The sequence below is a fragment of the Pinus tabuliformis genome, chromosome 9 (genome assembly GCF_031772625.1).
Source record: "Pinus tabuliformis cultivar Carrire ecotype Pingquan chromosome 9, CPIR1, whole genome shotgun sequence".
Lineage (NCBI taxonomy): Eukaryota > Viridiplantae > Streptophyta > Pinopsida > Pinales > Pinaceae > Pinus > Pinus tabuliformis.
The window spans coordinates 761872819-761900630 of record NC_142307.1 but is presented as its reverse complement, the minus strand read 5'-3'; the positions used below and the strand labels follow the sequence as shown (position 1 = coordinate 761900630).

Below are 27812 nucleotides of genomic sequence, written 5' to 3'. Positions count from 1 at the left end.
TAAAGCCACCATTTCACATTTTTATTATTAACATTAATTGATATTTTAAGTAAATTCTATCATTAATAAAATTGATAGTGATAATCATCTTGATCAAACTAGGTACTTAACAACATGAGCTCTATCCTTAAAGCAATCATTTCACATTTTTATTATTAAGATTAATAAGAGCTCTATCCCTTAAAGCAATCATTTCACATTTTTATTATTAAGATTAATTGATATTTTAAAGTAAATTCTATCATTAATAAAATTGATGGTGATAGTTATCTTAGTCAAACTAGGTACTCAAGTCGATTAACTCAACTATCCCTTAAAGCCATCATTTCATATTTGTATTATTCAGATTAATTGATATTTTAAGGTAAATTCTATCATTAATAAAATTGATGGTGATAGTCATTTTACATTTATCAGCTAGATGATTTCATTCATTATTGTTAATGTATTATTTTGTTAATATATAAATTCGAAAATTGAATCAAATAATCATTATATTTCATATAATAAATTTATATATTTTTTCAAATTACTTACACCAAACATTTCTAACTTATGGAAATTATATCATTTTTTTTATCATGTCATATATCCCTAGGGTTGCTCCTCAAGCTCTCGATAATCCATTGAGAACTCTCAAATTCGCAATCCGCGTCCTCTCTCCCTTTTTACCCTAACACGATAATGCTATAAGTATCCGTTGGGACCTTTCTTGAGATTTAGAAGCATATTTCATCCTCTTGATTTCAGATGGTCTTGCGTTAAGTTTACCAAATAATGGAGCAGATAAAGCAGGAATTGGTGGAAGCTGGTGTTATCGGACGCATCCTCAACGATTTCAATCCGCAACTAATCATTCATCTATTCTACGGCGATAGACGTATGAGCTCAGGTGATGAAGTATTGCTTGGTGATTTGCGAGAAAGGCCAGATTATATTACGTTCGATATCTATCCAGGTTTAAGGGAATCCTTCAGGAAACCCGAATTAGTAATACTGGTAAACCTAATCGCTATTTCGTGATTGTTAGTGATATTTGCTCAAATTGGAATAAGAATTTTACCGTTCTAATAAATTTCTAATCAGATTATGACGGATCCGGACGGTCCCGGTGGCGAATATTTACGGTGGTATGTTGTAAAACCGGAACTCTGATCAATTTTCTGATAATATATTGCCGAAACCCTTTATAGAATTTCCTAATAACTGTATTAATCCTACGTTGTACAGGATGGCTACGGAGTTCGATACGAGCGGCCATCGTGGAGGTATCATGACTGTTCTTCATTCTTTGGACCCGAAATTGAACAAGTGAATCCCTGGTAACGTTAACCTTAACTATCAATATCTTTCTTTTTGATGCAACGATAGGAACAGGTTCCTGGAAAAATGTGGTTGACTATGAACCTCCAACATCAACGGCTACCAGGATGCTAGTTCTCACAATGTTCAGTCCGAAAGTACCTATCAGATTTGGGTTGTACTGTAGGGAGAACTTCAGTACCAGAGATTTTGCTGAAGCCAATGCACTTGGTCCCCCCGTGGCTGCTGCTTTCTTGAAAATAAAAAAAGTGTACAAGGCGACCGATTTTGTGGAAGTCAATGCACTTGGACAGCCGGTGGGTCCTGCTTCTTTCAAAATAAGAAATGAGGAGGGTGACCACCCTGAGAGTGTTGTTGATGATTGAAACATATGTAACACTGCATAAAGATACAAGAAGCCGCAAGAAATCGACGATGAATCGAAGAGGAAGCGGAAAAGAATGAAGAAAACATTAAGGAAGCGCTATAACCGTTACCATTTTATATATACAAGATTGCTGTTATTGAATGGTTTTGTTATATTAAATATATGAACCGTTACCATTTTATATATACGAGATTGTTGTTGAGTGGTTTCTTAGGTTACCATTTTATATATATACAAGATTGTTGTTGAGTGGTTTCTTATATATACTTCAACAGAACACCTATATTCGACATAAAATATCCTTGTAATATTTCACTGATGTTTCATATCGTATATCGTGCTTGAACCAGCTTTCAGACTTGTATAGTTCTGCTTAGGATTAAACAATTATGTATAGATTTTTTTTTTGGTTCTATTTTGTATGTAATGCATGCAGATACTTATTTTTATTAAACAATAACGTTGAAATTTGTGTGGTATTTCAGCCTATCACATGCATTCATTAAATTTAAATGACTTACATTTAATATCTAAATAATATGTTTTAATACTTATAATCGAATCCCTTCATTCTTCAATGTACGTTCTCTTACATTAAGCTGAGCGTTTAGAATAAGTGATTCGATATGCATCTTTTTGTCAAATCTAGGGATTCGTTTTCCTGCTGAATAAAGTTTCGTTTTACTAAGTAAAATTAGCTACCGAAACTTCGCTCAGATTTAACAGGTGAAAAATTAATGAAATAATATTTAAAAAATAAAGAGCGTCTAAGTTTCAAACTTTGTTATCGATTCTATGCACAATAGTTATCATTTCTCACGGCCACTTATATTTTTCTAGACCGAAGAATATTAAAGTTCGAGTACGCAACTTTTTTTTGTTATTTTAAAAATAATGAAGTATATTTTAAATTTTATGATAAAGGATTAATAAATTTAGTTTATAGCCGATATATATTGGATTAATTTTTAAAGATGATAATCAAATTGAGGATGACGACCTCATTTCTACAAATGGCGACCTTGTATGGGTCATTCAGAGTTCCCCAGGCAAATTTGTATATGTTTTGGACACACAAAAGGGAAATAAAAGTGAGAGGTGGGTTTTGGCATATTTATTGGGATGTTTTGGGAAGTTTGAAAGAACAGTAAACAGTGTAGGAAGTAACGCCAGATATTTTTTCAGTAAAAAAAAGGGAAGATATAAAGTGGTAGGAAATTTTAAAAAGAAAATAATAAAAAGTAAAATGAATAAGGTATAAATGAATAAATAAGTTTTGATATTTTCATAAGAGATTATGTGTAATTTTTTAATTGTAAGGTATTTAGCAATAAAACTCAATCAATTAAGTTATCTTTTGGAGTTACTTTTATTTTCCTTTATTATTTTTTTATTTTTTTAAATATTATTTTTTATTACTTTTATTTTCCTTTATTATTTTTTTATTTTTTTAAATATTATTTTTTATAATTTCCTTTATTACATTAGTAATATCATAAATTTTCATAATTTTTTTTTTATGTTATTGTGGCTATGATAATTTGTCAAAAATACTCAATAAAAAATGGTGAATGACCATGAATAATTCAAAAAGTGGATGTGGACTCCAAACCAACTACACATGCAAGAGCTACAATATTTAGATAAACTATAGGAGAAGACACAACAAGGAAGCCCATAGCAAAAAATGGAACAACAAATAAGATCTAAAATTATATTTTTGTATTACACTTGTTCACAGACACTGACTTCGCAACTTACACTCACTTCTTTATATAGGTTGCGTTCACTCATTTCTTTATATAGGCATGGCTTCCATAGAGACTTCATCTCTATATTTCTCTAGATTATTCAATGCCTTCTTTAATAAAATTGGGCAAAGAAAACAGTCATATTTTTCTAAAAAACTATTTATGCTTTATTTGGGAGTTGTCGGTGGTGAATGTGCCCCATTGGCAGTCCATTTTAGCCTTTTCTAGTGGTCTTTGGAAACTCGGAGACCCTTCATTTACTTCATCCCTTAAAATTCACCCACTTGAAGCTTAATGATAGCATATGTAGACAATCATTACACAAAATTTGTGCATTAAGTTACTCTCAAGCCTACCAAGCTTCTACATAAATCATCCTTCTATTTTGACAATATCATGGTAAGCATATCCATGGGATGAATCTTTATGAATCTTTTCTAAATTGAAATGTTCTTCCTCCAACACGTGTCATGTCCAATGGTACCTGAGCTCAATGTGCCTGGTTTGTGAATGCAATGTTGGATTCTTTGCTAAGTGAATAACACTTTGACAATCACAATACAACACATATTTGTCTTGTTTTATATCTAACTCCCCAAGGAATCATTGCATCCACAAAATTTCTTTGCAATCCTCTTTTGAACCTATGTATTTTAGATCAATTATGGAGAGAGATATTATTTTTTGTAGCCTACACAACCAACACATTGGTGCACCTACAAATGTGTACAAAAATCCAATGGTGGGATTTCTAGTGTCCTCGTCACTAGCATATCTGCATTTGTAAATCCTTCAAGCTTTATATTATTATCAGAAAAACATAAGCAATAATGAGTAGCATCTCTAGGATACCTCAAAATCCATTTTACTGCTTCGTAATGATATTTTCCCATATTAGCAAGGATTTTGTACCCTACTCCGAGTGCATGTGCAATATTTGGTCATGTGCATACCATGGCATACATCAAGTTGCCAACTCCTAGTCATCACAATGACATAAATTAGTGATTAAGTAAAAGTGGGCTACACGAAGTGTATTGAATGGCTTCTCATCCTTCACGTTAAACCTATCAAGCACCTTTTATAATTTTCATGTGATAGCCATATATTTTTGTTCTTTTTACTCTGAATAATCTTAATTCCCAATATTTGTTTTGTTGTACCCAAATCCTTCATCAAACACTCTCTTCCCAAATCATTTTTTAACTTGTTAATCATTATAATGTCATGTCCAATAATGAGAATGCCATCCACATATAATAGTAGTATAATATAAATTTCATGGTCATGCTTCTTGATATAGAGACAATGATCAACTTATAGTCTTTAAAAACTATGCATTAACATGAACGAATCAAATCTCTTCTACTATTGGCAAGCTTCATGTTTAAACCCATAAAAGCTCTTCTTCAATCTACAACCTAGGTTCTCTTTACCATTACATTGAAACCTTAAAGTTGTTCATAAAAATATCCTCGTCTAATTCACTATGAAGGAAGGAAGTCTGATATCAGGTTATTCATATTCTAAACCTGAGGTAGCAACAAGACAAAGAATTAATTTAACAAATGGAATCTTAAGACAATGTTAGTATGTTTAATTAAAATAAATACGTCAGTTTTTAGGAAAAACATTTGATTAACATAAATGGCCTCTTCTGTTATTTTCTATGGCAATCTTTGCAAGATTCCTTAAAACAGTCACGCTCTCCTTCATCAATGAACAAAATATAGTTTGAGGGATTCTAATGTACTTTAATCACAAACAAAAAAATTCTACTAATATAAATACAATTTAATAGTAAATATCGGCCTCAATATGAAGTATATATTTTTAGATATTATTAAAAAACTAACACAACTCTCTTTTGAATACATGAAAGCAATCATTACACTTCATTCTTTTGTAATTGTGATGAGTCTAACCCACCCTTATCACACGACCCAAAGTTAATAATGCGAAAATGAATGAAATTAATGATGGCAACTGGATTAAATATAATGTAGGTTGATCTTACGGTTGATTGTAATGATTTTAAAATGGATTTGGTGTCCGCACTTATGATTGGTACTTGCGCTAACAACTGATGGACAAGTGTCCACCCCTTGGGTTTGTCAACTCTGCCATGGTATGAGAGACTCAAACCCTAACTTCGGTCATTTAGCATGCGCATTTGCTTGAGTTTTGAGAACTCTATGTTATGGTTATATTGCGGTTGTCTCTGTGTAAATTTTGTGGTTACTGTGCTCTAGCTCAGCTCTTGACCTAGGAAAACTCAACGGCTCCTCCATCTGGTATGAACCCTTGTTTGAACCTATTAATTCCATTGATGTTGCTCTGTCTGCACTTATTTGCTTTCGGTTATGAAACTTTAGTTTGCAGGTTAGACTTTGAGATTTCTCTATGGGTAATGTCAATATTGATTTTCTGTTGGATAGTGTGACTCCTTCTGGTCTCGAATCCTTCTATGCGACTGTTGTTGAGTCTCTAGTTGTATTTCTCTATTTTGAATAGGATGCAATCACAGGGTTTCGACTTGACCTTCTTTAGCAATGCAAAGGTAAGTTTTCATGTTCTATGCTATCAGTCATTTCCTCTTTTCACACAGTTAAACGGATACACTTGCTCCTTCATGAGCAGGTTGACCCTAAATGACTACAATGACTGCAGCCTATCTCTGCAAGGTAAATTCGAACCCTGGTTTCATTCTTTCCTCTAGTCTTTACTTACTCTGTCACATAATACTTATGAACTTCAGTTAATGTTTTTCATCGTAGGTGTAATGTCCTGGAGGGTATCAGACTTCGACTATTTGAGGCTCCAGCTAGACTCGGGTAGGGTCATTCCTTGTTTTTCTTGTCACTTGTATTTTGCTGTCCTAGGCTAGGGTTATGTAGTTTTTGTTTCAATGATTTTTCGGAGCCGTCGACTGTATGTGGTCCTACGCCGTTGGCTTGCACGGTTGCTCTGGTGGGTAGTTGTTGTAGGATTTCCCTTAGGGTTTCTAGGCCCACATGTTATGATACCCTCGAACTTTGTAAGGTGTTATTATATGGACTTGTATAAATATTTGAACGAGGTTTTGGAACTGCATATGATTGAACAGATATTTCTTGTGCTTATTTTATAAATGAAACAAGTGAGTTTTCTCTTCAGGCATACCTGTATGATTTTCTCGGTTTGTTGTTCGGAAATTTTTGTGCCTTGTCTATATTTTGAAGCTTGAATTCTACAAACTCGTCCAGGACACCTCTGCGCTTATATATTTGTTAGGTTCAGGAATTGTATGCCCTTGTTTCTGCAACGTGTTCTTGAATTATGTCTGCGAATTCGTTTGGGTTTGTAGGCCTGCTTGAATCCGTGTAATTCAAAACACCTATGTGTGTACACGTTTGTAGAACAAAACAGAGATTAAACTTTTACTATTTCTGGAAATTGAACAAAATGACATGTAGATAAATAGTTACAGGTTGTTGGAAAAAATAATGTCTGTGTGCTCATAGACATTTTATTAGATTTCTCACTCTCTCTTTACAAAAGTCAAACCTTTAAAATTGTGTTCTGTTCTTTTTTAAAATGATTGTATGGAACTGCTTTCTTCCAACTGCTATTGGTTACATTCTATTGGTTACACATATTTTTTAGTTCCAAGAACTGTTATTATCCTACGCTTTTGACATGAGAACAAAACTAATTACTTGCAACAATTTATCTAATTAATCCTCTGCCTTCCTACACACTATTCTCTATTAAATTAAACAACATAAACAAAAACAACAAAATTTTTCACTCAACAAATTCCTCTTCTGTCCTTTTCAGAGACCAAACAGCCTTTTCTTTCATCTTGACTCGTCAGCTAGAAGTTTCTGCATCAAGCTCCCTGGGTAAGAAAAAGTCATGGCTCCATTCCATGAGCTCCTCCACAAAATAACCCGCCTTCTATATCTGTTCCGTGTCAAGCCACGAACTGTCCTTGATTGGATGGTTCTTCCACTTGACAACGTATCGCAGATACTCTTTCCTACGAGTCTTCTTGGCTACCTGTGTGTCAAGAATCTTCTTGATCTCATAGGGTTGAGCCGAAGGCATGTGCCTCATCTAAGAACTATCTACAGCTTGCGTGTCCCGTTCTGGCTGTACCACACTATCTTCCTCTGGGTTGGCAGTGTATGGGAACAGGTCTGCCACGTTGAAAATAGGTGAAATGCCTATATCTGGTGGTAGCTGCAACTCATAAGTGTTCGCTGAGAATTTACGCAAAATCTTGCAGGGACCAATCTTCTTGAATTTCAGCTTGTTCTTAGGACACTGTTCTTTGCGTAAGTGTGCAAGGACTTAATCACCTATATTGAATTGTACTTCTCACCGCTTTAGATCTTCTTGTTGTTTATATTGTTGAACATTGTCCTGCAAGTTTAATTTCACCTATTCGTGTAGTTCACTCATCGCTTCAGAAAAATCTTCCACGTCAGCACTTCTCTTCTCCATCTTTCCTAGATCCTGTGACTCATGTATTCCACGAGGATGCATGACGTACAGGATCTGAAATCAACTATGTCTAGTGCTACGGTTCAGTGAATCGTTGTAAGCGAGTTCTGCCTTAGAGAGTGCACGATCCAATAACTGTGAATTTCCCCAGTCAAGCTCCGTAACAAGTTCCTCAAACTCCTGTTCACCACTTCCATTTGCCCGTTAGTCTGCGCATGATATGCAGAACTGAAGTTCAACTGTGTCTCCAACATCTTCCACAGGGTGCGCCAAAAGTGTCCCGTGAATTTTATGTCCCTGTCAGAAACAATAGATCTGGATAGGTCGTGTAATCTAACAATCTCCGCGAAAAACAGGTGAGCTACTTAAGTGGCATCACTAGTTTTTCAACAAGGGATGAAATACGCCATTTTCAAAAACCTGTCTACCACCACCATCACTGAGTCATAACCTCGTTGTGTTCTAGGCAGTCCTAAGACAAAGTCAATGCTGACTAAGTCCCATGATCTACTTGGAACAGGCAGTGGTGTGTAAAGTCTGGTGTTTTGACTATGTCCCTTCGCCAGTTGGCAAACTTTACACCTATTCACATACCGCTGTACATCCCTTCGCATTCTTGGCCAGTAATAGAAGTGTCTGAGCTACTCCAAAGTTTTTTCTATGCCAAAATGTCCGGCTAGACCCTCGCTATGCTTCTCCCGTATAATATTTTCTCTCATCAAACAATCAGGAATACATAACTGTCCCCCTATAAACAGTAGTTCCTCCTACAAGTTGTAGTCCAACCATGGACTTTTTTTACTCAACATGGGATTTTGACAGGCTTCATAGGCCTCTTTGAAATCTGTGTCGGTCTGGTACAAATATTTCAAATGCTTGAAACCCAACACCTGTATTGTACTTTCCTGTAAGAGCAAGGCTCTTCTGCTCAATCCATCTGCCACCTTTTTGACCTGCCCGCTAATGTGCTTCAACACAAAGGTGAAACTCTGGAAATACTCCACCCATTTGGCATGCTTATGGTTCAATTTATGCTATTGCATTACATATTGCAGCACTGAATTATCAGAACATAACACAAATTCATTCCCCAATAGGTAGCGTCTCCAATGCTTTAAATCTTGGATGATAGCATAAAATTCCTTGTCATATCAGGAATACTTCTGCCTGCTTTCGTTCAATTTCTCACTAAAAAATGCAATAGGTTTATATTCATGGTTGAGTACAGCGCCAATAGCTGTACCACTTGCATCGCATCAAACCTGGAAAAGCTTATTAAAATCTGGTAACCTTAGAATTGGTATTTCTGTAGTTTTCCTCTTTAGGAGCTAAAAGCTGTCTTATGTTTCCTTGGTCCAACAAAAATGCTGACTGGCCTTTTTGATGGTGTCCAGCATAGGTGTGTAGATTTCAATAAAGTTTCTTATAAATTTGCGATAGAAACTCGCCAACCCATGAAAACTATGTACCTCAAATAAGCTTCTCAGAGACGGCCAGTTAATGATTGATGCAATATTTTTTGGATCCATCTTCAACTCGTTTTCTGCAGTTAAAAAGCACAAATAAACCAGTTCTCTTTGTAGGAAAGTATATTTCTTCAAATTTATTAGCAATGTATTATGCTGCAATTTCTCCAACACTTTTTGAACATGTTGAAGGTGCTCCTATTTAGTCCTACTAAAAACCAATATGTCATCAAGGTACACTATCCCAAACTTGCCGATGAAATCTTTCATCATTTCATTCATCAACCTCATAAAAGTACTAGGGGCGTTACTCAAACCGAAGAACATTACCAGCCACTCGTACAACCCTTCATTAGTCTTGAAGGTTGTCTTCCACTCATCTCCTTCTCTGATCCAGATCTGATGATAGCCACTCTTCAGATCAATCTTTGTGAATTATGCTATCCCACTTAGACATTCCATCATATCGTCCATCCTTGGAAAGGGAAACATGTATCTAATGGTGATTTTGTTGATGGCCCGTGAATCCGTGCACATCCGTCATTCTCCTCCTTTCTTGGGAGCGAGAACTGTTGGTACTGCACAAGGGATCAAACTTTCCCTTATTAGCCCTTTATCTAGCAACTCCTGCACCTATTTCATGATCTCTTCATTATCTTTGGGACTCATCCGATATGCTACCTTATTTGGTAAGCTTGCTCCGGGTATGAAGTCGATATGATGACTAATGCTTCTTTTGGGAGGCAACTTGTTCAACAAATCATCAACTACAATGTCTCTGAATTCCTATAGTATCTCTTCAATTTCTGCAGGAAATTCAGACATTTCTGTGTGTAACAGCACTGTCTTTGCCCTCCTCACAACAGCATAATTCACTTCATTTTCCTTGATCTGTTTCACAAACTATTTTCCACCTACTAACAATGCTTTTGTCCCACTTGCTTCTGTTATCTCCTCTTCCTTGATGGGTACAAGCGTATGTTTGACTCCATCTTTAACAAACTTGTAGTTGTTTGTTTTCCCATCGTGTACCACCTTCCGATCATACTGCCATGGTCTTCCCAGTAGTATGTGACACACATCCATAATATCATATATAACTTTGTCTTTGTACCTGCCAATGTGAAATTCAACCTCACACTATTCATCAACCAACAACTGGTGGCCTTTTTGTAGCCACGACACCTTGTAAGGGGTGGGGTGCTTAAGCCGCTTCAATCCCAACTTCTCCACCATCTCAGTGGCAACCAAATTATCTGTACTCCCACTATCAATGATCAATTTCCAACACTTTCCATCTAATTTGCAAACCGTTCGGAATAGTGCTTTCCATTGGGCCTGTTCAGTTGTTTCCTTGGCTGGCTTCAACAATACTTTGTTCACAACCAAGGCCTCCCCTGTTTCCGCTACATTTTCTGCTTCTTGGTGTGGTGCCTCAGCTTCCTCAGACTATGCAACAAATGTTTCCCTCTGGCCAGCTTGCTCTGCTTCAAGGCATTAAAAAGATCTGTGCCCCCACTTGTGGCACCTGTAGCACTGGAAATTAGCTCCTTTGCCTTAGCCATTCCCTCTTCCTCACTGATATGGCCTGCCACCTCTAATGTTGTCGCCTTTCTCTGTTGTTCCTGAAGCCTTGGAGCTGCTGCCCTCTTCGCTATTACTGGCAGTTCGTCCTCTGCCATAGGACTGTCCTCGTCCTCTGCCGGTTCCCCATCCTCTCTTAGCATTTTGTTCTCTAGTAATATTTTCTTTAGCCTTCACAGAGCTCTGATAGGATTCTTCTATATTTCTCGGGGAAAGAATACTAATCTCATCCAGTATTCCCAGTATCAAACCATTTACGTATCTTGTTGTCTTCTCCAAAGTGTCATCAGTATAACCAGCTCTCAAATTCACCTGGTAGAATTCTTCTGTATACTCCTTTACTATCATTCCCTTCTGTCTTAGGTTCTGCACTTGTCGGTAAAGTTCAACCCGGTAATCCTTAGGTAGAAATCTACCTTTCCGCTTGGCCACCATCCTTGACCACTTCTTTATCGGTAGCTTGTCCATTCTCCTTCTCTCTGCTTGGACACTATCCCACCACAGGGTTGCGTGCCCTTCAATTTGATTGCAATGAACCTGGCTCTCTGGTCCTCGCTTATCTCTTCTCTTTCAAAATTCTTGTCCAACTCGCTTATCCAATCCAACAGAACTTATGTGGACAGGCTGTCATCATAGTTAGGAATCTCCAGTTTGGGCTTGCTGCTGGCCAACAGAACTGACCTCAGAAACATCATCTCCAACCCTTCCTCATCTGATCTGTCTGTTGTAACTACTCCTTCCTCCTCACTGTCATCTCCTATATCTGGATCCCTTCTTCTTCTTGCCTCCACTGCCTCTAAACGAGCAATAAGGATCCTTATTTCTTCCCTCAATCCTTCGTCTGCTACTCTGTGCACACCTCTCCCACATCCTCTTCTTCCAACTTCCATATCTTGACTCTTTCGACTTCCTGCTCTAATACCACTTGATGGGTCCAGCCCACCCTTATCACACGACCCAAAGTTAATAATGCGAAAATGAATGAAATTAATGATGGAAACTGGATTAAATATAATGTAGGTCCATATGACAGTTGATTGTAATGATTTTAAAATGGATTTGGGGTCCGCACTTATGATTGGTACTTGCCCTGGCAACTGATGGACAAGTGTCCACCCCTTGGGATTGTCAACCCCGCCTTGGTATGAGAGACTCAAACCCTAACTTTAGTCAATTTGCATGCACATTTGCTTGAGTTTTGAGAGCTCTATGTTATGGTTATGTTGTGGTTGTCTTTGTGTAAATTTTCTTGTTACTTTGCTTTGGATCGACTCTTGACCTGGGAAAACTCGTCGTCTCCTCCATCTGGTATGAACCCTTGTTTGAACCTGTTAATTCCATTAATGTTTCTTTGTCTGCACTTATTTGTTGTCGGTTATGAAACTTTAGTTTGTTGGTTAGACTCTGAGATTTCTCTATGGGCAATGTCAATGTTGATTGTTTGCTAGATAGCATGACTCCTTCTGGTCTCGAATCCTTCTATGCGACTGTTTTTGAGTCTCTGGTTGTATTACTCTATTTTGAAAAGGATGCGGTCGCAGGGTCTCGGCTTCAGCTTCTTCAGCAATGCAAAGGTAAGTTTTCTTATTCTATGCTATCAGTCATTTCCTCTTTTCACACAGCTAAACTGATACACTTGCTCCTTCATGAGAAGGGTGACCCTAAATGACTGCAATGACTACGACGTGTCTCTGCAAGGTAAATTTGAACCCTGGTTTTGTTCTTTCCTCTAGTCTTTACTTACTCTGCCAAATAATACTTATGAACTTCGGTTAATGTTTGTCATTGCAAGTGTAATGTCCTGGAGGGTTTCAGACTTTGGCTCTTCGAGGCTCTGGCCAGACCCTGGTAGGGTCGTTCCTTGTTTTTCTTGTCACTTGTATTCTATTGTCGTAGGCTAGGGTTATGTAGTTTTTGTTTCAATGATTTTTTGGAGCCGTCGACTATATGTGGTTGTAGGCTGTTGGCTTGTACGGTTGCTCTGGTGGGTAGTTGCTGTAGGATTTTCCTTATGGTTTCTAGGCCCTCATGCTATGATACCCTCAAACTTTGTAAGGTGTTATTATATGGACTTGTATAAATATTTGAACAAGGTTTTGGAACCGTATATGATTGAACAAAGATTTGTCATGCTTATTTTATAAATTAAACAAGTCGGTTTACTCTTCAGGCATACCTGTATGATTTGCTCGGTTTGCTGTTCGGAAATGCTTGTGCCTTGTCTATATTTTGATGCTTAAATTCTACAAACTCGTCCACGACTCCTCTGCGCTTGTATATTTGTTAGGTTCAGGAATTGTATGCCCTTGTTTTTGCACGTGTTCTTGAATTATGTCTCCGAATTTCTTTGGGTTCATAGGCCTACTTGAACCAATGTAATTTGAAACACATATGTGTGTACACGTTTGTAGAACAAAACAAAGATTAGACTTTTATTGTTTCTGGAAATTGAACAGAACGACAGGTAGATAAATAGTTATAGGTTTCTGGAAAAAAAATGTATGTGTTCTTAGAGATATTTTATTAGCTTTCTCACTCTCTCTTTCCAAAAGTCAAACCTTTACAATTGTGTTATGTTCTTTTTTAAAATGATTGTATGGAATTGTTTTCTTCCAACTACTGTTGGTTACATTCTGTTGGCTACACATTTTTTTTAGTTCCAAGAACTGTTATTATCCTACAGTATTGACATGAAAATAAAACTAATGACTTGCAACAATTTACCTAATTAATCGTGTACCTTCCTACATACTGCTCTCTATTAAATTAAACAACATAAACAAAAACAACTACATTGTTCACTCTGCAAATTCCTCTTCTGTCCTTTTCAGAGACCAATCAACCTTTCCTTTCGTCTTGACCCGTCAGCTAGATGCTCCTGCATCAAATTGACTTTGAGTCCACTAAAAGCATATAAAGTTTGACTAATTTTATCTTAATTGAATTTAAACCATATCTATGCCTTAGGTTGATATGTGTTAGCATATAATGCTCAACTTATGTCTGGCATGGGGAATTTTTTTATTCACCACTCTTGAACATTGCATGATGTCTTGCCTTATGGTTTTCCATATATTTCTTGTGTCATAGACATTTGTATGAGATAGTATTTATGTATATTTCTTTATATTATTTATTTCATACATTATATGCCATTCCTAACCCCTTCTATTCCTACTATAATATTTGCTATAAGTGTGCACCCTCTTTATTCTAACCCAATCATAATGTACATCACCTTTTTCCTAACAAAGGGATCAATATATACATTTAAACCCTTTTCAATCTATGGTGGAACAAACACTTAGGAATAAGTTACGTGTTTTGTTTGGATCATCAAACAACTACGTATGCTCGTATGGAGTTTAAGTTTCTTGGGAATTTCCACCCATGTGACTTTTACCATCTATAAAATAACGGATGGGCCAACTCCCCTTATTCACATGTCAATCATGTCTTATTGTTATGATCGCTCAAGGAAATCCAATGGTCATGGTTAATGCTTGATAATACAACTATGGTTGATGTCTTTTCTCTGCTCATTTGCTTTATTTTTGTTAATTGTTAGCCTCAGCCAAGTTTTTTCTCCACAGAGGTTTCAAACCTCTACTTTTGCCAAGATATATGTTTTCTTTTCAACTACTAGACATTTGTGGCCTCTAGTTTCTTCCATCTATTAAAAAACTCTTCATCGACATCGTCGATTATAATGGTGTTAGGAGGTAATAAGTTGTTCCATTTTTTAAATCATTGACATGGTTTTTAAGATGATTCCTACTATTCCACAGTGATAGTCGGCTAACCTAGTACCATCGAATTTTGTTGCGAGGTAAATCAGGTTTATTGTACTATATATCATTGAAACGTTTTTCTCAACCACTATTCATTATTTTCAGCCCTTTCTCTTAATCTTTGACGTATTGTAAGGGTTTACACAAACATTTGGGTGATGGGTAATTTCCTTCCTACATTATCCATAAAAATTTTGAACCTCGTGCTTTAATTGTTATTTATTTATTTATTTTTAATTTGGATCTTCGTCTTGATAGGTTTACCATTAATGTCCTCACCGTTATTATTCTTATTTTTAGATTTTCGTGAACAATTAGACAAAGTTTCATGTTTATGGTTCTCTCACCGTTATTATTCTTATTTTTAGATTTTGGTGAACAATTAGACAAAGTTTCATGTTTATGGTTCTCTATTAATAATACAAGTAACTTTTATTTCTCTTCTTTACACTTTTTTTTTTTACTACTTCTTATTGGGATGACAATTCGTTCTTTGTGTAATAGATATTTCTAATTTCTATTACATTGTTTTGAATTCCAACCCTTCTAGGTTATTATGTGAGAAGTTTATCATGTTCTTTAGATTGATGGCTATAACTTAACATCTTTCCAACATTGGATTACTTCATTTACTACTATTTTTAATGGTTTAACCCCTCATCATGGTTTCCAATATTACCAATATTACCTAGATGGTTATTATTCTCTAGAGTTTAATCCATTTCGATATTTTAATATGCATATTCTCCTTATTTGTTTGATTTAATTTTATTCATTTATCATTATTAAGAACATTAATATAGAGCGTTGTCCATTGCATATGACTGGGTGAATTCTCTGTAAGAAGTCCTCCTCGGATATACATATCATACATCAGTTTTTCCTTTTATTGTACAAAACCACCAATACATTATCGGAGGTTTTATGGATTTGATACATGTATAGTTGACTTTCACCTCACACATATATGTTGTATTATTTGTTCATATAGATCGCATGAGACTTAAGTCATGGTAACTTCTTTACATAGGTTGAAACCTATGCATTGGTTGAGTTTCCTCATTTTGATTTTCTGATTGTAGACCTATTATGACATTGAAATTTGATAGTGGTTAGGTCATTATTGCGATAACTAACATATTTAATAGATTTATATATTAAAAGATTCCCTAAAGAGACCCTTCGTGGTCCATATAGACAAGTGGGTTAAAAACCACTTGCTATGTGTTTTGGACTTGCAAATAAATTATTATCATATAGGTTCTCTTTGTTTCAGTTCTCACGATACTTAATTGATGAGTTACTATTATGTTGATTATATAATTGTTTCACTATAGAAACTTGTACAATATTACTCCAATTAATCATAGATTTCTAGATGGTCACTTCAAGTATGAAATATTAACATTGATTACTTATGTATTTTTAATACATCAAAAATTATGTGTATTTTATCTTCTTAATATTTTTTGTAGCTCAATAGCTTCAGTGCTAAGCGCGATTACACTCTTATTCCTTTTTACTATTACTTCTTTGTTTAAAATCCTTAAGGATGTGAGAGAACTCCTTGGGGTATGTTCACTATTATATAATTTCCTTTACCTATATAGGTGGTGGCTATTCCTACCTTTCCAAAGGAATAAATCCGCCTATTTTGATATGGTTATTTAGATATTGTCCTTTGTTGAGAAAAAACAACTTTAGTTATAATTACTAAGGAAACTTGGGGTAGTCATGACCATCACTAATATTTTTTGTCAATGTGTCTATGTTTTCAAGAAAATGATCCTTAATTCCTATTTTCTGAAGATACTAGAATGATATTATAGCATAGGAAAATGTATCCTAAAACAATATACTCTTTCATGAACTTCTTTCATACGTTAGTATTAGGTCATAGAACCTGTCAACCCATGTTAGTGTATCCCCTTTTTATTTTAACGGAGAATTCTAATTATATATATATATATATATATATATATATATATATATATATATATATATAGATAAAAACATTACCAAGTCACGATTTAATAAATAGAGCACATTCCTTTTTGTTTTTGTTCTAAGCAAGCACATATATATTTATAACACATGTACATATAGTAAAATAAGATCTGATATAACTTCATAGATATTCAACAACAAAATTAAACTTATCTAACTAGAATAGCTTACTCAGAAAAATATGGGAGAGAGAATATCACTCCCAACCAATGTGTTGCCACTAGTAACTCTCTCAGACCTCAAACTTCTTGCCTACATGAATAACAACCTCTTCTGTATTACTTCATGGTATTTTTATAATTTCTTGATAACATATTTTTCCTTATCAGTGTATTTCTTTTAGTGTTTGTAGCCATGTAATTATGTATATATTTTTCTTTGTTTAGGAAAAAGTATTTTCTTTTTCCTTTAAAGCATGGCTTTCTCTCCCATTACGTTATTTTTGAAATAATAGTTTTCTCTTGGGATTTTTACGAGAGGATTTGGGAAGGTCAACGATGTGGACTTAACCACTTAATAATTTTCTAGAATACCAAGAACTCTCTAATACTCATGTTCTATTTCCCATTGTTTCTGAAAAGTAAAACACTTGTTCATATTATATAATTTAATTTCATAATAGTTCAATTCAAATCCTCGCCTCCCCATCCATTAAGCTCAAACCGTGATCACAAAAGTCTAAAAATAATCATGTCTTCTAAAATCAAAGCACAGGGGCTTCACATTCCCCCATCTAAAAATAAACATTGTCCTCAGTGTTTTCTAATTCCCATTACTTCTTGAACAGAGTAGAAATTTGATCATGCATTTTATCCTCCATATTTCAGGTAGCCTTCTCTAGGACGAAGTTCTTCTATTAAAATTTACCTTATAAAAGATTCAATGTCAGAGCAAAGCTTCCCTTTGTTGAGGCCTCATATTATTATTGCTCTGACTAGGGGTGATGGGACCGTTTCCCAAAATCGGGTTTAAAATGAGAGTGGGTGGTTTTTGAATTATCACAATAGAATAATGATAACTAAATGACCTATTCTATCATGCAAATCTCTTTCTAACTTAATCTAATATAACCCTAGGTATTTCTATATAATATGCAATCTAAAAAGATATTTGCTTGACATGTGATAATAAAGATAAATCGCCTATAAAACAAAGATGATAACGTGGAGAGATAATTTCTTTGACTAAATAGTTAGTCAAATAAATATATAAACTATATCGCATATATGATGATTTATATATGAAAATAAATAATCCCAGCTAGGGATCATACAATAGTGAAATTAACACTTAACATAAAGAACATATCTCATATACAATTCAAGAAAATAAAGTGTTTTCACTAACTAAACAAAAACAGGACTAATCATACAAGATAGAAGCACCATATATGTGAAGTTCTGCTCATTGACTAATGGCATAGATCGACTCCTTTCTTTATATAAAATTATCTTCCAAGTATAAAATATTGCATCAAAAAAGGAAGACAGTCTGATATTTAAAAGAAACGATCATGTTCCATAATTTCCCCACAGCATTCACAAACTTACAAAAGTGCATTCTTTGCAAAAAAATTTGATAAAATTATGGACCCTTCTCTAAATGCATGAGAAGGGTATAAATACTATTCTAACTAATGTTCAAAAATAGATTATACAAAAATTCGAGTAGGTTTCAAACAACCTTCCTCTGAACTAGTTAACTAACTCCAAAAATAAAAGTGAGTTGATGAGTAGAGGTTATGATAATGATTTTTTGTCTGCCAGATTGTCTTTTAAATTACATATATCGGCCTTCGGTTTAACTTGTGGAGGTGACCCAAACTGTGTCCTAACCCATCCTGCAAAAATTGCATCTGTGAGAGGTCGCAGCATCCACTAAATTGAATGGAGTGAGAAGTTAAGGGTCATGATTTGATTGTATGGATTCATGAGGTATTGCCAATACGAATCCCAATTAGTCTTTTCTAACTTTTCGATTTCTTCCTTGAGTTTCCATTCTTTCCTTCCAAATTTTATGCAAGTCATTTAAATCAAGCAATTCTTTTGGGTTGCCTTCCTTCACAAGGTTGGTGGCAAACAAAGTGTGGTTTACCACCTTTACTATGTTCTTTGAAACCTCGACCACTCTTGCCACTGCTAATTCAACTTGTTTGATCCTCACATCCCAATATGTTAATAGAATGTCCTTATGTGTCTCTTCGGTCTCAGGCTAATTATCTTTCCTTCCCTCTTATGTTTCTTGCCCCTTGATGAATTATGAGATTCTTTTGGTTAGATCGCTAAATTTAGTTCTCTGGTCAATCACCTTATCCATTAGTTGGTCACTAGTGATCAGATAAGGAGCGATATGTGACATCTTTTGGCAAAATTGTTTTTGTTGTTTTAATAAGAGAGAATTTAGCTCTAACGTCTCTTTCATGAATTCCTCGATAGTAGGAACATCCTTATATCTTTCCATGGCTTTCTACAAGTCTTGGAGTTCAATGTTTTTGGCCAATATGTCCACTTCATGGCTTATCTTCAACACCTCCATGCTTTGTTGCAATTGGACTATCTACTCGGCAGCCTTCCTATTCACACGTGCCTTCTCTGTTTCAAGCTATTGCTTGAGATATGCAATCTTCTCTTCCTTTTCCTTCAACAAAATAGATATCTAGATAGCTTTATCGATGGTGGCCGTTGTATAAGCCCATGTAAACTGTGAAAATATGGTCAAGTTTTTAGCTGGGAAGGGATGTCCTTCCAAACTATATCCATCAACTCATTCCCCGATGGGAGCTTGAGTGCTTCTATCCTTCTCCTTTTCCTCTGTCTCCTTATTACAGCCTTGTGCAGGCGACTATAGAAAACATCATGAGGAGGGATTCTAGTCACTTTTAAGACAATTTTCGATATGGGAAGAGCAGGAATTATTTCAATCTCCTGAGACGTTCTCACTTTCTCATCCATCAGTTCAAACTCTATGTTTTCCTGAACATGCAGAGGAGTTTGATACTCCATAGTTTCTTTGAGATCTGTTGTCTTGGGAGTGTCTTGTAGTTTCTTATTGAGTTGATCCCACTCCTACTCCAAACTGTTGTTCTTTATTTCAAAACTGATATCTTTAGGTGGGGTGTTCATACCCTACTTTTCGGCTAAATTCTTGCTGGATTCTATTGCATTATCAGTGTCTTGGGCCTTCCCTGTATCCACTTAAGACTCTATTTGAGAATTAGGTCCCTCTCTGTTGTTAGTCACACTTGGACTAAGCTTGTCCTCAATTTTGAACAAATGCAGTAGAATTAATTTGAGCATTTTGTTTCTAAACTCATGAAATATTTCAAAATATTCAAGACTTAGATTTTTCCTTGCCCATTTGAATGGTTGTTCGAAGGATTCAACTGACTATAAAAGGTCTTAAAAATGATTAGCCTCATGGTTATAAGGATTTATCTTTACTATAGTAGTGATGTTATATGCTATCTTGTCTGGATCAAATTACCCTTTTTGCAAAGTATGGAATCTAAGGTTTTCTAGGCTTACTGACTCCTTCATTGCATGGTTAAACTTTTCAAATGAAAAGGAATCACACCTAATAGGAAAAGCTTGCCATGATAACTTCTTGTTTTCTTTTAGGATATTGGTCAAGCATTTTCCCACAATCTGGTGGGCTATTTCTCTTGCTAATAATTTATCAGAGACATGCAAAGGGAGGACATGTGGGTTCATTGTACTACCAAAAACCCTGATGCATGTAAACCATTCTATAGAAAAATATTTTCCGACTGTGAGAGGGTCTGTAGTGGCTTCTTTGGAAAACATGGGGGCTTTCTATTGAAAATTAATTGATGCAATGGAAAAATAACCACATGGCATATTTTATAAAAATGGGGTATATAATGGGATTCTCAAATTTGTTTATGGCTAAGATGGATAGGGTAGGGGTCTTGCAAGGTCTATTTCCAACCCATGATTGGAAATTTAGTGCAGAAATAGATTGCATCCATGATTTAGGCACTGAAATAGAATGGAGGAAGGTTCTCTAGAGAGGAGGATCTCTTCTATCGATATTCGATGATGACAGTGGATAGGTTATTAGATAGGATGCTGGTCTAATTCATAATGTTGGAATTAATACATGCATCAATGAGAGGAACACATTCTATGGAAACTTAGCATTATTAGGTAACCTGTTTAGTCTACATAACATAATAGCTGCATAGTTGTAGGGGTTTTCCAAAGAGGCTATAGGATACATACCCATTTTATCAAATTTGAACTTTTTGTCCGGTAACCTCCAGCCCTGGATCATCTTGAAAGGTTCTTCGTTCTTCTTTGCAAATTTGGCCATGTATGATTTATCATATATGTCGTGAGGGTCAAGTAAATGGTACATTTGCTTTAGGTCTTATCCTTTGAATGACCCCATGAGTTCCATTCTCGATTTCTTGAATTTCCTATCTTCAATAGTGAGGTTTTCCATCACCCACCTAATCATATCAGTGTATGGGAGGATTTTTTCTCTTCCTCCTACTCTGTGAAGGAAAGGACATGCAGTATCCTTGAATTGGAGTCCCGAAGGTTTTATTGAGTCTATCATTGCTTTTGTGAGAGTAACCTTGGGATGCTCATCATCAAGCCTATTGTATATGACCTCCCGAGATGTTTCTCCTCCATCGGCACTACAGACCGTATCATAGAATATAGGAGACATTTCTGATATCTCAGACTCTGTAATGCTCTACCTTTTTTGTTTCTGTGTCACTTTTCGCAGTGACATGTCTTTTGTAAATTGCCTAAAATGGTATAGATATATTCAGCGCAGACGATATAGGGTAATTAAGGCTGAGATCTCTAAGAAATGACTTTGAATCGTGGGAGGATTTCGAATGAGATATTCGTTGTTAACTAGCCATAACTTGAAACATCATTACCTCTCCTTGGGCCACTAAACATTAATTACCCTGTCAGATCATTCATTATTATATTAAAACACAGTTACTTCCCATGCTTGGTGCTTTATTCATGTGTAGAAAATTTTTAAATGATATCATATAGAGTTTCCTATTTATAATGCGAAATGTGATTGTGAATATCGCAATATTGCATTTGACAAATCCTTAACAGATGATACGATGGCATGGCTTATTTATTTGTGATTCCTCTGATATGCGATTGCGAATTGTTAAGGTGTTTTGATCAGAATTTCGCAACGGGTGGGGGGGGGGGGTTGATTGCATATTGCAATTTCTTTAAGGTGTTTATGATTATCACATGGAAAAATGCAATTTGCAATTTTCGATAAGGATGCTAAACTTGGGTTGTTTTGTACAAGTTTTCAAGGAAATTTCTTAGAGTTAGGATTTATTTTTTAAAAGACTAAAAATTTAAAAAGGGTCTCCATTTATATGTCTAATATTGGCTATTAATATATATAAATGGGGGGTTGTTACATAGTACAACAATTGGCAATTCACTTGGGAGAACCAGTTATCTATGTTTTCTTTTCCGAAATTTCTAAAGACTTTCAAAATAAGAAGAGTTATAGGAATAATAATTACATGAGTTATAAAGTAAACAACATTTCTCTAGAATCATAATCACTTAATCTATTTATTCAACTACTTTACTCTTTTAGTGATAAAAAATGTAAATGGCTGCATCAGTGAATATTAAGATTTAAGGAGATATAGAAGGCGTCTTTTACAGATTAGTTTTTGGTGTTTACTCATTTATCACAGATAGAGCCTTTGCTGCCAATAGGCATTCATAGCCTCGACAGCATTATCATTTAACCAACATTGATTCATTGTCCCATCTGAAGCAATTTTCAAAACTCAAAATGATGTTCACTTGCTTTCTTTCTCATTTCAATCTTCTCCTTTTTCCTTTTATATAATCTTTCTTTATAAGTTTCTTAAAAGAAATTGTCTAGGATTGGTAACATAATAATGACAATGCCACTCACTGGTTGTAATTAAAATAAACAAGCTGGCTCTTGATGAGACCCCTTTTCCTTTGATTGATTAGATCATTGGTTATTACCCTCTTTTGGTATGAATTTTTGGTAATATTAGTTTAATTATTTCCCTATAATCATGGTAAACAAGATTGTAATGAGACTTATTATCTTCTAAGTTTTGCATATTTTAGAATTACACTTTGAAAAAAGGAAAATTTTATCAGATTGGGTGAATCATTGGCTCTTTTGAGAGTTTTGGATGATAATGATAGAGTTTTAAGATACTCGACTGCAGAAAATCCTTACTAGGTTAAAGATTCTTTTTTTAACTGATAACAAAACATATATACTTTTTAAAGGTAAGAGTTTGCTCATAGAATAAACATTTTAGAAAGATCAAGTTTTTCCAAAGAAATTATGTTTACGTTAATACTCAAATATCCTAAATATTTCTTTAACTTTTCCTACTTATAGAAGCGAAAAATAAAAAAATATTACCAAAAATTTTATTTTGAAAAGGCAAAAGTAAATACTACTTAACCTTTATTTTCCTAAGAATTTTAAAGGGGATATGATACAAAATTAGAAGAGGTTATCTTCTAGGAAAAGTATTTTTTTTCAGAATTTGCCCATTAACGGGCAAGGAATTTGTCCTTCGTGATAAGTCATGTAAAGGAAACGTTGATTAACCAATTTTCTCGATGATTTGGAAAGGGCAAGCCATATTCTTTGGAATTTGGTATGTTTACCTTTTTCCTCATGTGCTTTGTCCCATTTCAAAACCAAACCACCTACTTCAAGAGTTTTATTATCCGCAGAAGTTGTATCAAAAGAGGCTTTGACTAATTGCTGATGGTGGAGGTGGGTTGCTTTAGCCTTTTCTCGTTCTTCTTCGAGCTTAAGAATCTGGAACTGTCTTGCTTGGAGAGAAGAGGAAGGGTTTTCATTGATGAATTGCACTAGGGCGAGAGATGGAATTACTATGTTTTTGGGGAGAACATCTACTTTTCCATAAACTAAATCAAAAGGAGAAGAACCGATGGAGGCCTTCAATGTAATTATGTTTGCCAAAAGAGCAAATGTCAATGCTTTGTGCCAATTCTTATGATTTTGGTCAATAGTCCTTTTGATGATTCTAATGAGGTTTTTGTTTGTCAATTTTGATAATCCATTACCTTGTGGATAATAGTTGTTTGAATAATTTAATTCAAAACCTCACTTTAAATAACATTCTACCATTGTATTTCCAAAAAAATAAGATGCATTGTCAAACATTAAAGTTTTAGGTAAGCCAAACCTGGTAATTATGTATTGATCAATGAAGTTCGTGAAACTTTCTGTATTAGATATCTTTAATGGGATAGCTTCTACCCATTTTTTAAAATAATTAGTAGTTGCAAGGATGTATTTGTGCTAATTGGAAGAGTTAGGAACAATCTCACCAATTATATCTAATTCCCATTGTTTGAATGGTTGTTGGATGTTTACTATTTGCAGAGGGAATGTTGGACTATTTTCTCTTCTGGCTACAGTTTTAAAAGTTTTACACTTTCTCGCATATTCATGTGCATCATTGAATATTGTTGGCCAATAATAACCCACATGCAGGATTTTGTGAGCTGTGGTGTTTCCTCCGAAATGTCCTCCAGCTAGTCCATTATGTAATTCCTGCATGACCTTTTGAGCTTCAGGTTTTTCTAGGCATCTTAACAATGTCGAATCATATTTTTTTCCTAAACAATACATCATTTATTAATTCATATTGATTTGATTTCAACGCTAAAGCACGCTTTGTTTTATAATTGAGATGCATAGGAGCATATGCATTCTTCAAATAAAACTTCAAATCAACATATTGTGATTGTGCATCATTGAAACTTACTTGTGATATTTCCACCTCATTACCTTGGTATTCTTCTGCTGATAAGTGGGAAGCTCTAGTTAGCATCCTGCAAAAACCTTAACCCTAACAATTTTAGCTGGCTAGATTTCCACATCGTACTCTTGACGCGCAGTAACCCAATTGGCTTTTTTCTCTCCTACTTCTCTTTGAATCAATAACTGCCTTACTGTAAGGTAAGGTACCACTATCTTTGTATGGGTTTTGACAAGAAAAGGTATGAAATGTTTCGAGGTTTTAAAAACAACAAAAGCTTGTTTCTCAACATCAGAATAATTTAACTCGACACCTTGCAAGTTGGAACTGAAAAAAGAGATTGGTGCCTCAATATTTTGATCATTCGGCTGTGTTAAAACTATTGCATATGATGTATCAAATGAAAAAGTGTAGAACACAAAATGTTTGAGAAAGTCATGAGTTGTTAAACAAGGAGCATTGAGAATGGATTTTTTAATCAAATCAAATGACTCTCTTTCATATTTACCCCACTTGAAGACTATGTTTTCTTACCATTGCTTGAAGGGGTAGGAAAATCTATGAAAAATCTGGCACACATCTTTTTACAAAATTAATTTGTCCTAGGAGTGATTGCATGGTATTTTTGTTATGTGGGAGAGGAATATTTTCAATCTCTTTGACTCTATTGGGACCAATGTAAATCCCTTTCTTAGACATTATAAATCCAAGGATTTTTCCTTCTGGTAAAGCAAAATAAGACTTTTTGGGATTTAAAGAAATGTCATATTTCTTGCATCTTTCAAAAATGTGCTTTGGGTCATGTAAATGATTGTTTCTATCCTTAGAGTAGACCATGATGTCATCTAGGTAAATAAAAACTAATTTATTAGTCATACCTTTAAAAGAAATATCCATAGCATGTTGAAATGTAGCTCCTACATTTATGAGTCCAAATGGTATCTTTTGCTAAGGGTATGTCCCCCACTTCGCCTTGAATGTTGTCTTCAATCTGTCATCTAGATGTACAAGAATTTGATTGTATCCTAAATATCCATCTAGAAAAGACATTAATCGGTACTTGCAACTGATTTCAATATTTTCTCCATAGTAGGCAAAGGAAACTTCTCATTTTGAGAAGCTCTATTCAGGTTTCTAAAATCAATACAAATCCTAATATATCTATTTGTTTTTCCTCAGATGGACCATATTTGATACCCACTTTGAGTTTCTAACAAGAAATATTATTTTGTCTTTTAAAAGCTTGTTCAATTCAGATTTGATTTGACTTTCATGGTTTGGGTGCATTTTCCTAAGCTTCTATTGTATTGGCTTTTCAATCGATGTCATTGGTATGGTATGTTGAATTATAGAGGTATCGTAGGTGTTGAGATCTACATAATCCCAGGAAAAGACACCTTTATATATTTTCAACAACATTATTAATGATATTATTTCTTCAAATGATAAACCAAGACCTAGCTTGACGTTTTGGGGTTTTCAGTTGAACCTAGGTTTACTACTTCAAATATTAAAGTAGAGCTGTGAGTTTTGCAGTTGGTAATTCTCTTAATTCTATCATTTAAATCATAGATATCTTTCATATTAACTACAGACTTCGAGATTAGGTTTTGACCTTGTTTATGGTTGATTTGCAAATCATGATCATGTTCATCTAGGATCTGCTCCTCGTAAGACCCTTCTGATGTAAGGAAATTGATTATATCAGCATCATTATTAAACACTCTCCAATTTGTTACATTATCGAGAATGGATGGCATAAAAACTAACTCTATTGAAAATCTATCTAGACTAAATTATTCTGAAGGTATAATCTTAGATGCCATATTAGCAAGTAAATTAGCACTTGTGTTTTGCAATCTGGGAACTAAAGAAATGCTAAAAGTAGTGAAATGAGAAGTAAGATTCTGGGCTAGAGATTGATAATGTTCAAGGTGCCCAGACACACAATGAATTATGTTTCTTACCTATTTAATGACTATTTTAGAATCTCCATATACTTGCAAATACTTGACTTTAAGGCTAGTGGATTTATACAACCCTTGAGTCAATGCTTCATATTCCGCAGTATTGTTAGTGCATTGAAATTCAAGTCTGCAGGCTAGCATGGTTTTCCCTCCTTGCGGGTTGATTAAAATACATCTAGCACCTGCAACAACTTCAGATTTGGAACCATCAAAATAGAGAATCCAGAACAATGAATTATCTAAAATTTTATCGACTATATTCACACACATGGAAGCATCGGTTCGTGAAGAAAAATCTAATTGAGACACTACAACATTATCTAGAAAAAGAGATATTTGGGCACTAAAGATCCCAAAAATGACTCAGCTGAGTAATTTCTAATGATATTATTAGTGAAAGCAACAGGTTCATTTCTTCCCTCAAGATTAGTGAGTGTGTATTTCATGAACTTCTCTCGGTCTACTCTAATTTGTTTGGTTTACCATTGTGTGGCAACCACATGTGAGACCAATCAATTGTGAAGTATCCGTGCAACTTTTAAGACAAATCCCTACATAGAATTAAACCATAAAATTTAGGGATATCATCCACTAGAATATCGATTATCTGTGAAACTTTTGGATTAGAGGAAAGCCTAATTGAAACTGATGCTATTTCTCCAGGTACCTCTACTTTTGTCCTGTCCAATTGAAATATGTGTACTGCTGATTTTTGAGGTGTAATATTCAATTTGGTGCACACGGTCCTTGGAATAATGTTTGAAGAGGCTCCTAAATCAACGAGGCAATTATGGACATTTCTATTGAAAATCTCATAAGTAAGAAGAAATGGAGGTGTATGAGAGATAGACCTATCACCTATCAGGACTAAATCTATCGAATTAACTTTATTTGAAGAAGACAGTGTTTTTTCTTGAGTTTAGTGAGTTTGTGTAATCAAATATTTTCTCTCAACTTTTTCATATCTTCGACTATGTTATATTCCATTTTATCCAAGACTACCAATTTTTTGGAAGCATTTGGAGGATCTAGTGGAATAGGATTAGTTTGACTAGTCCTAGACTTCTTACTTACTATTCTCTCCTTTATAGGAGTAGCAATTTTTTGTTTCTCATTTGTTATAGACATATTAGGAGAGTTTTTACTTCTTCTAGTTACTGGCATAGCTTGTGATTCTTCTTCAATTGGAAGAATGAAATCCCACATTCCATTTAATTCGACTTCTTCTTCCATTTTGGTTTCCTCTTTG

The 27812-nt window shown here is 34.8% G+C and overlaps 1 protein-coding gene across 1 annotated transcript; it reads left to right on the top strand.

Annotated features, from left to right (window-relative positions):
* The first annotated feature begins 777 nt into the window (after nt 1-777).
* LOC149150955 (protein FLOWERING LOCUS T-like) lies at nt 778-1688 on the top strand. Its single transcript, XM_089442998.1, has 4 exons — nt 778-999; nt 1087-1137; nt 1231-1322; nt 1490-1688. Exons 1-4 carry the CDS (start codon nt 778-780, stop codon nt 1686-1688), a joined length of 564 nt encoding a protein of 187 aa, XP_089299124.1.
* Nucleotides 1689-27812: the final 26124 nt, after the last annotated feature.